Consider the following 16683-nt stretch of genomic DNA (forward strand, 5'->3'; position numbering starts at 1 on the left):
TCATACTACTAATACTATAAATTACTCTTTTCTGTTGTAATAATTGTCAAAGGATAGCCATAATATGGTTATTTATTTATATTAATTTGATTGATATCTTTGTTTTGCTAGAACAAATCAGGTTCACTTTCTCCTAGTTTTATTCTCATTTTGTTGTGAAGCCAGAGAGTATTTAAACAAGAGCGCTGTGAATGCTTTGTTTATCTACAATTGAAGGGGAAGTTATGGCGGTGCCTTGCAATAAAAACGCTGAAAAACACTCCCGGGAAGGGTGATCCTTATCCAATATGCAACACAGTTAGACCTAAATGGCATTGCTTGATGGAATAAAAAAAGGAGACGTTTTTTACAACCCGTGTGAATACCGAATGCAAATTCTTACCGCGCTGCATCAAAAGCATCCTTATAGAGTTCAATGCAAAGCAGAATAAATAGTGTGTATAGGAGACATATATACAAATGTATCATTTGTTTCTTCTTCTGCATGTTTCTTATCACTGTCTGCCCTCCTCCGCTCCACTCGCTTTCTGTTCCCCTCAGTTCTGTTATCTATTTTTGCGACTTTCCTCAGGGCATTTCTTTGTCCACCCCCCCCCTCTCCGCTCATCCCTCTCTCTCTCTCTCTCTCTCTCTCTCTCTCTCTGGTTGACCTAGCACCACTTTCATTTCCGCTCGTTCATCCGTCTGTCTGCCGTCTTTTATTTATTTATTTGGAAGCTAATCTCTTTTCCAATCTCTCTCTCATATATGCTCGGTGAGGCTCCGTGCATGAGAGTTAATGAAGAGCCTGCATGGGTAAACACACAGGGGCGACAGATAGACACGGACGGAGTAAATATATGCATGTGGACGAACGCACACTGACAGATGAGCCCGACTCCCGACCGCGTGCAGTCTGGGCCGATGTCTTGTTAGTCAATTAGGAAACAAATTACAGTCTTTCTTGAATGGCAGATTATTAATCAGCTGGATAATGATTAGTTACTCATACAAAAAGTTATTCAAAGGACGGCCATAAGCTCTTCTCCATCTTATTACATTAACTCTTTCTACCAATCCTATTACAGATCAAACATCTGTCATAGGGCCTTTGGTAGAAAAACAGCCACTGTTGCTTTCATTCAGCAGCGTGAGAAGGAACACAATCCTGAATGAGAGAGTTGAGGGGAACAGTTTTCCGTGACATTTGTTGTAAGCGCTGTCTTGGCAGGCCTTTTTGAAATGGAGTATTTTCAGTGGGACACTTACAGAGGCAGTACACATAAGTAATAAGTGTAATAAGTGGATTTGTGTTTTGAGCCTCCCAACATAAAAAACAACATTGGTCAAAATAAATCAGTTGGAGATTAGATTCCCAACAGACTGTGCCAATACAGTGAACACAAACGTTTCTGACCATTTTCCGAAGCATTATTTCCTGCCTCCAAGGCCATCAATTCCAGGAATATGATCTTGCTGAGACTTGAAACTAGCTTTCGACAGCAAATCCATTAAAAGCCTTTTTATTATTACTATAATTTTCTGTAACATTATCATTCAATGCACCAGCAAAGACCATTTACAAGAAACTCTCTTTTATGATGCAATCAAGGCCACTTTGATGTGTTTTTTTCTCTTTGTAAACATTCCCTGCTTTCTGCTGAATAACCGTGCAAAAAATAATAATAAAAGCAATGAAATGTGTATTGATATAGATATAGCCAAACACAGGATGTTGGCAGGCGGAGGAGGCTCTTTTGTAGCTTGGCAGTTGGCCCGTCTGGCGTCAAATTAGAAAGCTGAAGTCATATTCATAAAGACTGAAATAACATAGACATGCTGAATCTGCTGCCATTAATCACACTCGCTTTACTTTGCAGTTTTAGTCTCCATATGCTTTTGTATAGTATTTTTGTTTTAAAATAACCCTATTATTTATATCTTTTGGGTTTTTTTTCCTGTATTTTTGCTATCCCTGTGCTGCTGGGATCTATAAAGGTTTATCTCGTCTTCTGTTATCTTTTCTTAAAGTAAATGGTTAGTGGTATCCCGCTGTAAACACCACATTAACATATTGTCACATTATAAGGCTTCCATGGCAAACTTGTTAGCAAACACCTGCTCCTTTTTCCCATCTAGCAGAAATAGAGCCACATTAGCATTTATATTTGGTGATGCGTTTATATGAGAGCCATATTTAGCTGCTAAAGTCTCCAAAACAAATATGTTTTGTTAAGTCTGTAGAATACCCTTTGAGGCCAAGGATATCTCTGCAGCACCACAATACTTCATTCAAAATGTTATTTAACACATTTAGCCCGTTATAATATTGCACTATTTAGATGTTTTTGATCACATTTTGATTCATCGTGCAGCTCTAATTGTGGTGACACTAAATCAAAACAATAAGACTGTGCGACTTGAAGCCAAAACAAAGAGCTCAAAGACGCTAAAACAGAAGAACTGAGGGAACTGCTGAGTTTACTGACACTTTTTCAGTGGATGCATCACTACTAGAGACCCCTTCACATTCAAGGAGTCACGTGATCATAAATAATATACCATAATTGGTTTCAGCAGCTTAAAATGAAACAATAAGGTGTATAAATGCAACTAAATGAATTTGTTCAACAAGGTTAGTTATCAAAATGACCTAATTTATTGTTTTATACTGTATATCAATCTGTTTGATATTCGAGAATCGACATTATATTGTTTTCCGAACATTATTTTGTTTTATATTGAAAGCTTCTTTCATGTTTTTTTATTGAAGCTTTCAATGTCTGTCCTGTTATTTTATGATGTCTTCACCTTGAGAAAAGGGGAGGGATAGATTGTTATTATGGTTGCATAAATGTTCTTTATGGTGCTGTTGAATGTCTCTGTTAATACAGGAGCGTGCCTCCCACAGTGTGCAGCCAGTACCGTGAAGATGTGTTTTTTTAAGGCTTAATAGCAAAAAATATGAATTTAAGCTCAATACTTGGTTTGAGAATGATAACAACAAATAGTATAACACCAAAAAACAACAACCTGCACAGCAATCGAATGTTGATTAGTAAATTAGTATCTCAACGTTGTGAATGAAACTTCAAATTGTAGGTTCTTCTCTACAATTGCTTAAGGCCATAAAATACACGGATTATTATTTAAAAAAACTGAGCTTGTCTTAGCTTTCAGTTCTGTTCATATGCTGTTCAGTTTCAAACAAAGTGTCAGTGGAGGAAGGCCTTGAGCGCAGAACATTAAAAAGCAGCGCATGTGGATTAAGAACAGAGAGAGGGAGGTGAGTAATCTTACCGTCGTCTCCTGATCCTGAGCCGGCATCTGTGGAGAGAACAAACAGTTATTAACCAGAGACTCACGCAGCTAGACATTAGCTGAATAAGCGTGTGTGTCTGCATATGCAACTGTGTGTCTGGGCCAGAGTGAAGATCTGCTTGTGAGTGAAGAGCAAAACACTTTGTGTGCTGGTGGATGCATTTGGGCGAGGCGAGATTTCTCCACAGACGGAGCGGAAAGTGATGCTGGGAGTCAGATTTCAAAAAGAGGAGAGTGCAGGGTGCCCTGGGGCTTCTAGCATCAGGCATCTTCTCTTTTGTACAGCAGCCCATTGAAGATAACACCTCCTACTGTGGACCTTTCTGTGGTAGGACTGCGGGAAATAACTGTGTTTCCAATTGTTTCCAGCAACTCCTTCTCCACGGCTCTAGCACTGCCTCAAACAGACTGAGCTAACTGAACTGTTTAACAATATGGCTGTGAAAGGGATACTGATGAGCACTTGGAAGAACAGGCACCGTGTAACTTGAGCCGCGGCATAAAGCGATGTGCTAAAATGCCCAGGGCCAGAGACTCAGCCTCTGAGGACTGTAGGAGGATAATAGCTCAGCTCCATATGGATACTCATGTGAGAGGGCTTTATAAGAAGAGGTGCACACACTTAGGCACACGGAGGCCCACCAGCGAGCGCTACTGATACTTTAATGACGTGAGCTTATGGTCGATGAAATACATTTGTGATGGGATAAAACTGGGTCTCTAGTGTGATGATTCTGTGAGGTCAGTATAGCAGATGGACAGTTGTGCCATGGGAAAGTAACTAGTCAAATCTCCTGATTATACCAGTGGGGTATGGGATGTGTACACCAGTGTGGTGCCGCTAGAAATACACAAATGTAAGGGACATTTTGAAATACATTTTTGGGGAAAAAATATTTCCTTCTTTTTGTTTGACAGAATTGTTATCATTCTATAATATTCACTTTATATACGCAGTTTTGGTGGTAGACGTAATAGTATAAATAAAATACACGGGCGCTAGGCTACACAATATGAAGCAAATCAATGATCACAATATTTTTTACCAAATGCCTAAAAATCGAAAAAATGAGACGCTATTGAAGGGTTGATCGTGGATTATTTTTAGCACCATCAAAAAAGAACACAATATTTATTATAAATAATCATCAGTTATGCTGATATATGGTATAGCAGCAAGGCAAATAGAACAAATTCTAAAATCTGAAAATGATATCACTTTACTGTTAAGACAAGCAATATTACACCTACGATATTACGGCATCTGCAATCTAAGACAATATTTAGTCTCATGTCACAATATAAATATGTTGTCCAGCCCTGAATGGCACCACTCCTTCCCTATCCGACCCGAAGACCCTTTAGCTTACGGTTCTATCCAAAGCGACCTCAGTACAGTAGATATGCCAACGGGAGCAATTTGAGGTTCAGCATTTTCAAGATCTAAGGGTTTTATTGGCATATGCACAATAGCTATAGTGTAGTTATGCCCAAGGTGACTCCGACATGTTGACTGCATGGGGTGGGATCGTACCTCTGACCAACTTATTTGCGCACACTAATCCCCTGAGGGATCAGCCTCCAATGGAACTTGCTAAATATCAAAACATATGTTAACATTCAAAGACTACTCCCACCTACTTAAAATACAGTTAAGAAAATATGCCAATGAATAAGTTGTCACATATTTCAAAAGTATTCAAGAAGCTTCTTTAGAAACAACTACAGATAGGCCTACAGCACACACAGACAAAATACATCTTTTATCATTTTATTTCCCAATGTGTTTTCTAGTAATAGAGATTTGTTATAATTTTTTGTTTTTTTATCAATTGTCATGTCATTCTATGCACTTGGTGTAAGGATGAGATTGTTACATAGTTAGTATTCAAATTGTATACAGAATATTTCTCAATGTGCGCCAGGAGAAGTTGTTGACAATGTAAAAACGAATCCAAATAAACGAAAATAAATCTTCTCAGCAGCTCTTCTCTTAACCTCTTAAGGACGAGGGTCCCCCTAGTGGACCCCCCCCCCCCCACCGTTTTTTTTCGAGACTGTGTCTCAGGGCTTCTTAACATTTATGAAACTATTAATGTGTAGCACCAGATTAACGGGAAGAATCTCAGCTAACTGAAGATATGAACTCACTTAGCACAGAACTCAAGATAAAGATACCCTTATTACTTATCGTAACTGCACATACAATATATCCGATTAAAGCTGAGACTCCACAGATTATATAGGTATAGTATCATCACTGAGCGATCCAAACTCGCGACAGGGGAAGCAAACACAGACATCACAACACGTACCTTTACGGAGCTTTTACGGGAGATCGTCTCACCGTAGCTGTCAATCTGATCAAAAGACGTGTTCAATGGCATTAAAACTAGAAGAAACGCGGCTGAATCGGTTGATCCATAGGTTAATAATGTATCTGTCGCTTTGAAAAAATTATTTATAATCCATAATTCCATTTTTATGTAAACATCGGAGAAAAAAAGTTAGCTGCTAATGGTAGCCAACAGAGTGTATGCAGCTTCCAGTTTTGGCCACGCGTCACTCCTTATTTGTTAATGTGTTGGTGTGTGTAGAACTTTCCCTCGACTCCATTGGCTCTAGCGGTTATAAAGAGGTGTCAATCATCAAAATCGACCAAGGGGGGCCAGAGATATGGAAAATCCACCCAAATGACCCCAGAAGTGTTTTGTTTTACTAAATCTCTCTAAAAAGGTAAAATGTCACTTGTTTTGCATCAATCTTGATACAGGGTACTTATTATATGTTGTACTTTGGATTCCTAAAGCTTTTAGTCTACCTTACCATCATCCAAGGGTAGTTTTCACTATAAGTAAAAAAGAATTTTTGGACGGACACTATAATTTACAGTTTTTTACTATGTTCAATCTGAATTTTCTTTCAAATAAAAAACATCTATATTGATTCTGACTCTTCTACATCCAACTCACAGGTTTATCATTACTTTGAAAACAAAGATTATTAATTTAACCCTTTTAGAAGGGAAGATATGGTCATTTGTTCTGGGAATGTCATTTTCGAGCCTGACACCTGAAAAACAGGCTCAGGGTGGAACAGGTTAAAGCATGCAGTTATGATAATCAGGGCCATCATAGCTAACACAGTTAACGTCCTGAACAGAGGGTATATAGTTCCTTCCTGAAAGCTGTATTCATTCAGAATCCCTCTCAAAAGTTTCAGGTGTGTTAAAGTTCAGTCAGACTAAACTCTGCATGAGTTGAATGAGGCAAAAAACAATTTAAAGTGAGGAGCTAGATGCAACTCTACCCTTCTTCCTATTTTTGTGGAACATAATGAAAATAAGAGTAGGGGATTGATCTTCCATAAAATAAAACACACTGTTTTTGTTATAGTGCCCCTTGGGGCCACTCAAGGTTCCACAAGAGTGAAGGTTACTTCATGCAGAACACAGTGAACAAAAGTGCCAACCCATTGAAGAAAGACTTTAAAAAGGTACCCTGTGGACTTTTTATGCACGGGAGTTTTTACGAGTAGGCCCCTGTTCTGTTTGTATAACGCTAGAGAATACATCTCTGCCACCAGATTAACATAATTTTACTGATTGACAATTGGCGACGTCAATGAATGGATAAACGTGAAAAAGGATTTAAAAAGACTTGGACAAATGGTAACCTGTGGATTTATGGATCGTTTTATGAGTAAGTCTCTGTTTGCTTTGTATTATGCAAGAGAAAACATTGGCACATCTGCAAATGCATATTCCTGCCACCGGTTTCACATAATTTTAATGATTAAGAATTGGCGACATAAATGATTGGATACCCGTAGCAAAGCTCCAATAAAGGCGAAGAAGAAGACAGCCAGCCAAACAATGTACAATTTAGAAGATGGTTGTTGGACTAACAAGGATACACAAAAAAATTTGCGAACGGAAGTTAAATATAAACTTAACCCATTTTTTGTACATCCGTTTCAAGTAAACGCAGCAGTTCACCTTGAATGTAGGAATAAAAATGTCCCTGCACACCTTCTGCAGAAACTGCCCTCCACTTTCTTACCTCCTTTTAAATCTGCAGAATTTCACTGACCTTGGTACACGTGGGACACTAAATGTGCAGTGTTTCATGAAAAGGCTTAGCTGGAAGGATCAGGCTGAAGTCAGAGGGGGTTCACGAGAGATCAATATAAACCTTTAGTATCTGCAAAAGGGCACAGGTTTTGGGAAAGAAAGACTGGCATTAGAAAATAGAAGGAAATAGCAAGGGAGATAGGCACATGCTTTTCTGCCCGCTTGTCTGCCAAATGGAGGGTCACAAAGAGGAGATACCACACAATTGTACTGAAGAGCGAGGAAGAGAGCAGAGGAGGATTGCCAAGAGAAAAAATAGTTCCCTCGGTAGACAGAATGATGGAGGGTGATTTTCTTCAGATTTGGAGCGATTGATTAGAAGCGCCTAGAAGGAGGGGAACAGCTATTAACCTTACTGTGCTGCTAACATCAAAAGATATTGCAGACACACCCCTACTGTAAAAGCTTACATGAAAACACTTTCCGCCTACTACTGTAAACAAGGCTTGAAATAATGAAGATGTGGCTGCAGAGACTACTTGTGAGTCCTTGGAAGAAAATGATGGTCATATTATTTTCACTGTGAACCCTGGTTAATGGTGTGTTTTATGATGAACAAGTAGCACCACTTCTATCTTTGTATAAGAACTTCAAATCCCTTAAATGGGTAAATGCATACATGGAGTACTCGTATACTGGCAAACACAAACCTTGTGCTTTTCTGACAGCAACGAGAGGCAGTTATTGTAATGTTGGGCCGTGCTATGTACATATCCCAATCTTTGTTTTTTTACTAGTAGGTGTCTGCAGATAAGCAGCACTTTTTTTTCTCCAAAACTACGGTGGCCCACTGGTGGAAACCAACTTAAAGGCACATGTGTAGCATCAAGAAAATATTCACCAACTTGACGAAACATTTACTAAAAGTGCTGTATAGACGGAACGCTGCAAATAAATGCTGCAAGAAGCTTAAAACACAAAGGAAACGTTTATGCAACGCTTTTAGTAAAACATGCGCATGTTTTTACAAGTTGGTAAATGTCTTCTAATTGTTGTGCATATGTTGTCAAGTTGATGAAGATTTTTCTTCATTTGGGTGTGTTTTAGCACATTTTTGTTTAATATTTACATTGTTTCTTGAAGCTGCAGCACGTTTCTCGTAATGGAAATGTTTTGGGCAGTTTGCACCTGTAGGCCACCATACAATTCAGAACTCCATAGAAACATTTCAAGCTCAGAAGACAGCATTGGTTTGGAATCTGTTGCCCCCAGGGATCCTGGAAGAATCCAATTATTTTACTTCCAAAATCAGAATCTCGTGAGTACTGGACCATCCAAAACTCACTGTATGACACTATAATTGCAAAACAACATTATATTTATATATGTTTCTTACTATTTTAGAATCTGTGTTTGTTGCCTGTGGATGTTAGCTTGCAGTTTTGCTTTGTTTCTCCTGTTTTAAGTCTGTCCTTTAACACTGATTGCAGCAGCACTCTTACATTCATTGTAATCTGTAGAATGACAATAATTGCTTTCTAACTTGTAATTTGCGGGAACTGCTGACGATTCCTCCCTGATTGCCATTGGAGAATACCTTTCAGGTTCAAAGCCTCAACCAGCCCAGTATCTCAAGGATTTATGAGTACTCTTGAATGAATGAGCATGTTGTGTTTTACGTCCAATGCGAGCATTACATTTATGTAGCAAGGGAGAACGTATTAGTGTGGAGGTGTAGGTGATAATTGGCATCACAGACCTGAAATTAATGCTTGAATTTATTTTCCTGACTTTCCATAGTATGCAAGTAAGATATTGCATAAAGCACACATTGGTATTTGTATGTAAAGCAGGGTTTTTCAAAATCATCAAACACTGACATTTTACTCTGGTGACATGCTTGTCCCAATGCAAATTATCCTTCAGAAAGACCTTAAATCTCCTGTGGGATGTTTCTCATCTAGACCTCTGACCTCCTTGGACAAGAGCAAGCAAAAGGAAAATCTCCCTACAGATCAATAAGGTAATACATTATCATTACTTAAAGTACTTAAAATCCAGATTTGCAACCAATTAGCACTGACTAGACAGATTTTTGTACACAGAGACTTAATGGTGTATTGATGACTTCTTCTGTACTGTATGTGGCTTATACTGACACTGATTCTCATTTGGCTCCTGGTCTACTTCTTAAATCATCACAGACATATGGCTCCTGTCATCTGTTGGTGCTCCGGGATTGCAGCGCGACAAAATGGTGATTAAACATGTCATCAACATTTTAACAATGCGTCAATTAAACATTCTCCGACTCCTCGTTTAATGACTTCAAGGAAGTTATACCGTTCACATTTGTGAACTGAGCTAGAAAGTGCTATGTAAGCGCTTGCCTTAGCTAAACTCTCTCCTTTGGGAAAAATGGTAGTTTGTTTCACTTCGATAAGCTAATGCTTCACATTAGCTTCACTCCGCTGGGCTAGCACTTGTTGTGATAGAAATGTGGAACCATCCTGTGTTAATCAGCGTTCATTGGCTTTGTACCACTAAAAGCACTTCCTGTTATCAGAACTTCCTTATCTGTTGGTGACACGAAGGGATAAAATACTAGAATGTACTGGAATAAAGGAAGCAGAATTTGCTGTAAAAAAAGGTGCGCTGATGGGTCAATAATGGGCAAACCACATTTTTTTTCAAGAAGCCGTTATAATATGCTTTTCCTTGGGGACAAACAAGCAGAAGGCCATGGTATCATGTTTGTCTGTGCCTCAGTGTCGTCACTTAGCATGAAACTGGCACCTCAGCAGGCCTCCTGTTTACTGTTTGGAATGACAGCAGACTCTAACGTCTGGCCTCTTGGCCTCAGCAGCATCCAGGAGGGTTAATGAGAGCGGATGAAACTGTGCTGTCAGGTGGCTGTCTGGTTGGGTAAACACAGAGGAGGATCCTGCGGGGTCTGTCATGTACAGTACAGTAACACAAGCAGAGGCCTGGTAATGTGAGGAGATGGGTCACAAGGTTTTTCAAAGGTTAATTCAAAAATGGAATGTTAAGAAGCCTTGAGACGCTGTTTCTAGCAAGATGTTGTGTCTGCCCCTATGGTCTGCCCCCGGGAGTCTCACAATAATAAGAGCGCTGTTAGGAGAGATGACGAGTGGCATTCACAGTGGCCAATCCGAGTGGTAATCAAACCGGATACGTCACACGGGATGATGGTTCCCAACCAACCAGAATTGTTTAAAGGGGACCTATCATGCAAAATGCACTTTTGTACGTCTTTTATACATGAATATGTGTCCCCGGTGTTCCAGGGAACTCACCAAGTGTCAGAAAACACAACCCTCTCTATTTTCCTCCATACCCAAATCTCTAAAAAAGGGGCTGCAACGGATCTGATAAAAACTGATCCAGATTTGAACACTGTCCTGACGTCAGGACGGTGACGCTACGGCTATTGGGCCAACTCCACCAATCAGGAGGAGACAGCCACAGCCATTGCCGTTCGAAAGCGCTGGAGACGCTGTAGTACATATGCCAGGCCAGTAGATGGTGCTGTTCTCACTGAATCTGCCCTTGCTAAAACAGAGCTAAAAAATGTCAAATTGAGCAAAATGAGGCATGGCTAAAATGCATGATCTGTTTGGTATATAAGTATAAATATGCCTTATATAGGTATGGTCCTACACTATATTATTCAAATATAGCATGATAGGTCCACTTTAAACTAAGGAAGTAGCGTAATTCATATACCGATAGCAGCACCGTTTGTCCAGCGGCTTAACGGTATACCAATACCGTACTGACTTAGTACCGGTTCTCGATACCCATCCCTACTTAGCACTATTCTTTGAGTTGATTTATACTGAAATCTCTTGAACCTATTTTTATACCAGCTCACTACCCATTGCTGACAATAGTGGCTGTAAAATTGCTGTGTTCACCAGCATTGCCAGATGTGAGATCATTATCGTATTTGTACAATAATGATGTCCTATGCACGATCAATGACGCCAATAAGTGGCATAATGAAAGATTGATAATTTGATCTTTTATTTGACTTTATTTCTGGATAGCAAAACATGGATCCTATGTCAGGGTTGAATAATGTTTTCTCACAACCACTATCCAGGCAGTCATGTATGCTTCTTAACGTTAGGCTATAGGCTATAATAAAAAGTAATAATTAATATATGTGACTCTGGTTTTTGGCAAATTTGCATGCGTGTAAAAAAGAGATTTCCTGAAACAATACAGTTTAAGCTGATTTACTATGAAGTTTGTACATCAGCGTTTTTTTTGAAAAAAATGCTTGACTGGGTTGATAATAGTAGCTATGCTATGGCGTTAGTATGTTGGCACACGAGACAAGGGAGTCAACAGGCAAAGGTGTCAACACTTTTTGCTACAATATATATAAGGTGATTTAATATGAAGTACTGTGTGTGAATTAGCTGTTTTCAGCAAAAAGGTAGCCCGGACAGACACAGTTAGCGACAAACCGGGTGAACCTTTTTTAGCCGCTAAAGGGACACATATTTCGTGGTTGGAGACCAAAAACCGAGCGAAAAGGAAAAAATATTGGACTTTTTTAGGTGACTAGAAACATTGTCAACTTAATTGTAATGTTGATGAGCGTCTGCTGGACGTGGTCATAGGTAATGTTTGTTAAGCATAAACACTGAAGTAATGATTCAAATCTTAAAACCCCAGCTTACCTAATAATCCCTTACGTTCCTCCCCCCAGCATGAAAACAAGTATTGGCACTGGCAAGCTGACATATATCCATTACACTCTGTACTGTCGGGGCTAATGGGATTCTGGGAGATGGAAATGGAAAGGAGGACAGGGAGAGCTCGAGAGAGAAGGAAGAAGAAAGAGAAAGGAGGCTTTGTAGCAGCACATGTACAGCTTGGATAAAGTCGTTTTTAGGGTTCTTAAAACGAGCATTGGTATCGCTGGTATTCTTTATATCTAAACATTTTCCACTGCTGCACACATTTTAAGTTAGCTTATCTGAGAGTATCAGCTAAATGGCTAAGTGGTAAGGAGAGGAGGGAGGAAACACTTCAGAACAAGTTGCCTGCCCTACTTTTCCACATGAAAGGTTTGTGTGCTACACTTGCTTACATAACAAAGCTCCCACATAGAAACCTCACATTTTAAAATGAAAAGCAAGCAATTGTAATCCTCATGATATGCATTTAAAGCATTGAAAACAATGCTTTAAATTGACTGTATTAGGAATGTGTTTGAAAATGTGAATTTCTTCCAAAAATACAAAAGCTATATAAGATGCACTTATCTTTCCCAAAAATGACTGATGGAAAGTGTTGTGTCCCGTCAAAAGTGTTGAGTTCTAATTATTACGATAGTTTACAGATCCCCCTAAACCAGGATGACTAGGAGCAATAGTTTGTGGCAGCAGCAGGACCCCAATGAACAATCATCCTTGTGAAGATCTGGAATTAAGGGGACGGGTGGGGAGGGTTGGGTGGGATGCAATGCTATTGAATGTATATTTCTCAATAAAAACTGTAAAACAAAAAAGAAAAGTGTTGAGTTCAGTCATGTTTCATGTTTTTGTTTAATCATTTTTTGTCTTGTCTCCCACTTCCTGTTTTATTTTGGTACTCACCTTTTGTGTTTCATTCCAGGTCCCTTCACTCCCTATTCTTGTGTGTGTCTCCCGCTCTCATCAGCGTGAGCCCCGCCCCTGATTGTTTCCACCTGTGCCAATTACCTTTTGTTTAACACTAGAACCGCCAATCGGGTCAATTTGACCCAGAGCTGTTTTTTATTGTGTTCAATAAAATATTAAAGTCTTCCAGTCCGTGACTTTTCCTGAAAGTGTGTTATGTACCACCCTATGTTGTTAAAAATGGTCAATATGAAGTCAGATTGAAGAAATCGCCCAAAAAATTGCCATTTATACCTATTTCCGCCCAGCGGGTCATATTGACCCCACCCCTTTTCATATAAACATGACGTGTTGCTATAGCAACGCCTTTTGTCTACTGCGGTTCCTTATAGATTGAGAGAGAGAGATAGATGGATAGATATATTTATAGATAGTTATAGATAGAGAGAGAGAGAGAGATAGAGACAGTCTGTAGTGAAGGAGTGCGCTCCCGCTCACGGGAGACTGCTCGCGCTGCGCTCCGCAGCAAACAGCTGTGGGGCAAGTTGAAAGTACGTTATGCTGGCCGTGGTGTCTAAATAATGCTTCCGGGCCAGCGGGCCATAATGTCGAGCCCTGAGAGTCCACAGATTATATTGGTACACGTTTCATCCCTGTGCGATCAAAACTCACTGTTCAATAAAAGAACATTTTACCTTGAAAATCAATGCATTCTAATAGCGGGTCAATTTGACCCAGGTGGCGGTTTTAGGTATAAAAAATCTCTGGCGGTTCTAGTGTTAAATTCCCCAGCCTTCCTTTCTCTTGTGTCAGTTCGTCTTGTCCTGTCTCCATGTCAGTAGTCTGCTTACCAGTGATCACGTATCTTATCTCAAGCCTGATTCATGCTCCTGAATGACTCACTTAGTGAGCGATTTTCTTTGTGCCTTTTTTTAGCCTTTTTTGTAAACCTATTTGGAAATAAAGTATTTTACTCATACTTTACCTCTGTCTCCCGGGTCGTGCATTTGAGTTCTTTACCTTGTGTTTCCAAGTTTGTGACAGAAAGACATTATTTGTGTATATGGCATTGGTGGATTTTTTACTTAATACATTACTTTTTTAAGTCATGATAGCCTTCAAACTAAAATGAGAACTGTATTTCAATGAGAAAAGTTTACATGTTTTGTGTTATTTTCAGATTCTTAAAATTATTTTTTAAATAGTATTGTTTTAATTATTGCTGAGTTCTCCAGTCATACCTGTCCACTTCCTAGAGCTGTTTGCACCTGTTTGGACCTTTTAGTGGCCACTACAAACAGAACCTAACAATGGTCACATTATGAAAGTTACTACTGATGATAGAAGGAAAGGAATCTCAATAAGTAAGTGGAGAAAAATAATGAATGCAGAAGCTGTCCTCACAAGGACTCCCTGAATGGTGATGAGTTGTTGAATCATACAGTCTGTCCTTCACAGTCACCAGAGCGAAGTCAATTTGTTCAGTTTAATTAGCAGTGACATTCCAAAGTGGCAGTTTGATTGACATGCGTCAGAACACGTACTATATAATTTACTGTTCGTATTATTACCGGTCACTTAAGTGCAAAACCTGTTTGAGAGGACAATCTGTATAGGATACTGCATCAAATTAGGATTTGTATTGTTGTACACAGACTCTGACTCTGGAGCAGTGTGCAGCTACTATTCAGCACCCCAGGAGCATTGTGGGAGATCGGTGCCTTGCTCAAGGGCACATCCTCAAAGGAATTGGCACCTCTGGCATGTATTTACAGGCTGAGATACTGCTGCAAAGTGTGTATGTTGGCACTTGGAAGCAGCCACAGTCTTTGCGAAATATGATTTCTAACCAGGAGACCAATTTGTTGTCATTTTGAACTTGTCACATGGATGCTCGGCCAGAAACCATTGGCTTACCTTTTTAACATATTGTGAAGCCCTAAGCATGAAACCATTATTCTCTATTACCCTCAAGGATCCAAATCATTAAATCTGATACAGTAAGTCTTGTTGACCTTTGGTTTTTTACCGAACACGAGCAGCGCTCTCCTGGGTACAAGACATGCGTTTATTTGGCCCACCCCTCTATCCCAAATACCTACCTACTTGGACTTTGTTGCTCTTTTTTACTACATCAACACATTAGTACGTTTCCCAGCTGCAGAATGAAGAAAGGATTTCTTGAGGAGTTGCTCTGAGCCTCTTGTGGATGTTTTTACATTGGAGGTAGTTGAGAGCCTGATTTGTCTCAAAAAGATGCAAAAGCGTAACTTGTGTGTCAGTATTCGACGCAGGGGTCCGTGACATAATGTTGGTAATTGACCAACTGGCAATGAGTGGATTAAAATTGGATTAAATTCCAAATGAAGACAAGGTTTATGCCTTCTTTCCTCTATGAAGTTTGAACATAAAAATCCCAAAGTTGTTGTTTTATTCCAAAGGCAACACACCGTTTTTCTATCAGTTAAAATAGTCTTTCATTAAGTTTATTTTTATTTTTCTGGGCCAATGCTGCGTTAATATTACATTTAACATTAATTACTCTAAACACATATTTTTCAGTCTTTCATCATTTGTTTTTCTCAAGGTTACATATAATTAAGTTGAACACAACAATTTATTTTCACTGTGTCACAACCAATTTGACACTGTTGCCCATCCAAATGTAACACGAGTAATTACTAATGAATTCAAGTCACAAAATTAACCAAATGTTTTATTCAAAATTCAAACCAAAGTGCTATTCTGTTAAATTAGTAAATGACTATCCTCTGAAACAAACATTGTTAACTGTGGCCTTGTTCTAGCTTATTACCAGAATAAAGTGTACGTCTGAGTGTCACATTTGACCCTGAATAAAGAATATACTGTAGAACCACTGTCACGGTCTAATTGTGTGAAGACTTCACCACAAACACATCGTTGTTTGAACCCGGCATTCATTTCTCAAAAGCACTGCTTGTTACTGAGAGAAAGGCATCTCTATGCTTTGAAAAGAAACACAAATCCATATATATATAACACACACACACACACACACACACACACACACACACACACACACACACACACACACACACCACACACACACACACACACACACACACACACACTACACACACACACACACACACACACACACACACACACACACACACACACACACACACACACACACACACACACACACACACACACACACACACACACACACACACACACACACACAGGCTTACAATATCACATGTCTTGATACATACAGGCCACAAAAGGCTGGACTTGTAATGTGACTGTACACAGTACTGCCACCCGGCACTCAGACAAACAGCACTACTGTTGCTGCAGTGCTGCGCCCATTCAAGGGCTTTTTAATGGACTTCTGCCTGCTGCCTGTAACCGAGGGTAACTGACTCAGTGACTGCTCAACTCAAGCCAGCAGTACTACCTTACCCTCAGCAGTGATTCACATATTCCTCAGAAACAGTCAACATCGCCCTGCCAGTGGATTCACTCATTCACAACTAATCGAATTACTCTGAACATGACTCAGTAATTGGTCGATTCAGAAAGAATTCCTTTGTGGATGCGAGGGAATGCTTTTTCCGAAGTATATCCATTTCATTTTTCCTCATTGGAATTAACACATTACATAGGCCAAACCTAATTACACATGTT

The 16683-nt window shown here is 39.5% G+C and overlaps 1 protein-coding gene across 1 annotated transcript in view; it reads right to left on the bottom strand.

Annotated features, from left to right (window-relative positions):
- Positions 1 to 16683, bottom strand: part of tmeff2a (transmembrane protein with EGF-like and two follistatin-like domains 2a) — a 125465-nt gene that overhangs the window by 64294 nt on the left and 44488 nt on the right. The window contains 1 exon segment of the mRNA XM_034134658.1: positions 3280 to 3306. Within this exon segment, the coding sequence (XP_033990549.1) occupies positions 3280 to 3306 (27 nt within the window).

The sequence above is a fragment of the Trematomus bernacchii genome, unplaced genomic scaffold (assembly GCF_902827165.1).
Source record: "Trematomus bernacchii unplaced genomic scaffold, fTreBer1.1, whole genome shotgun sequence".
NCBI classification, from domain to species: domain Eukaryota; kingdom Metazoa; phylum Chordata; class Actinopteri; order Perciformes; family Nototheniidae; genus Trematomus; species Trematomus bernacchii.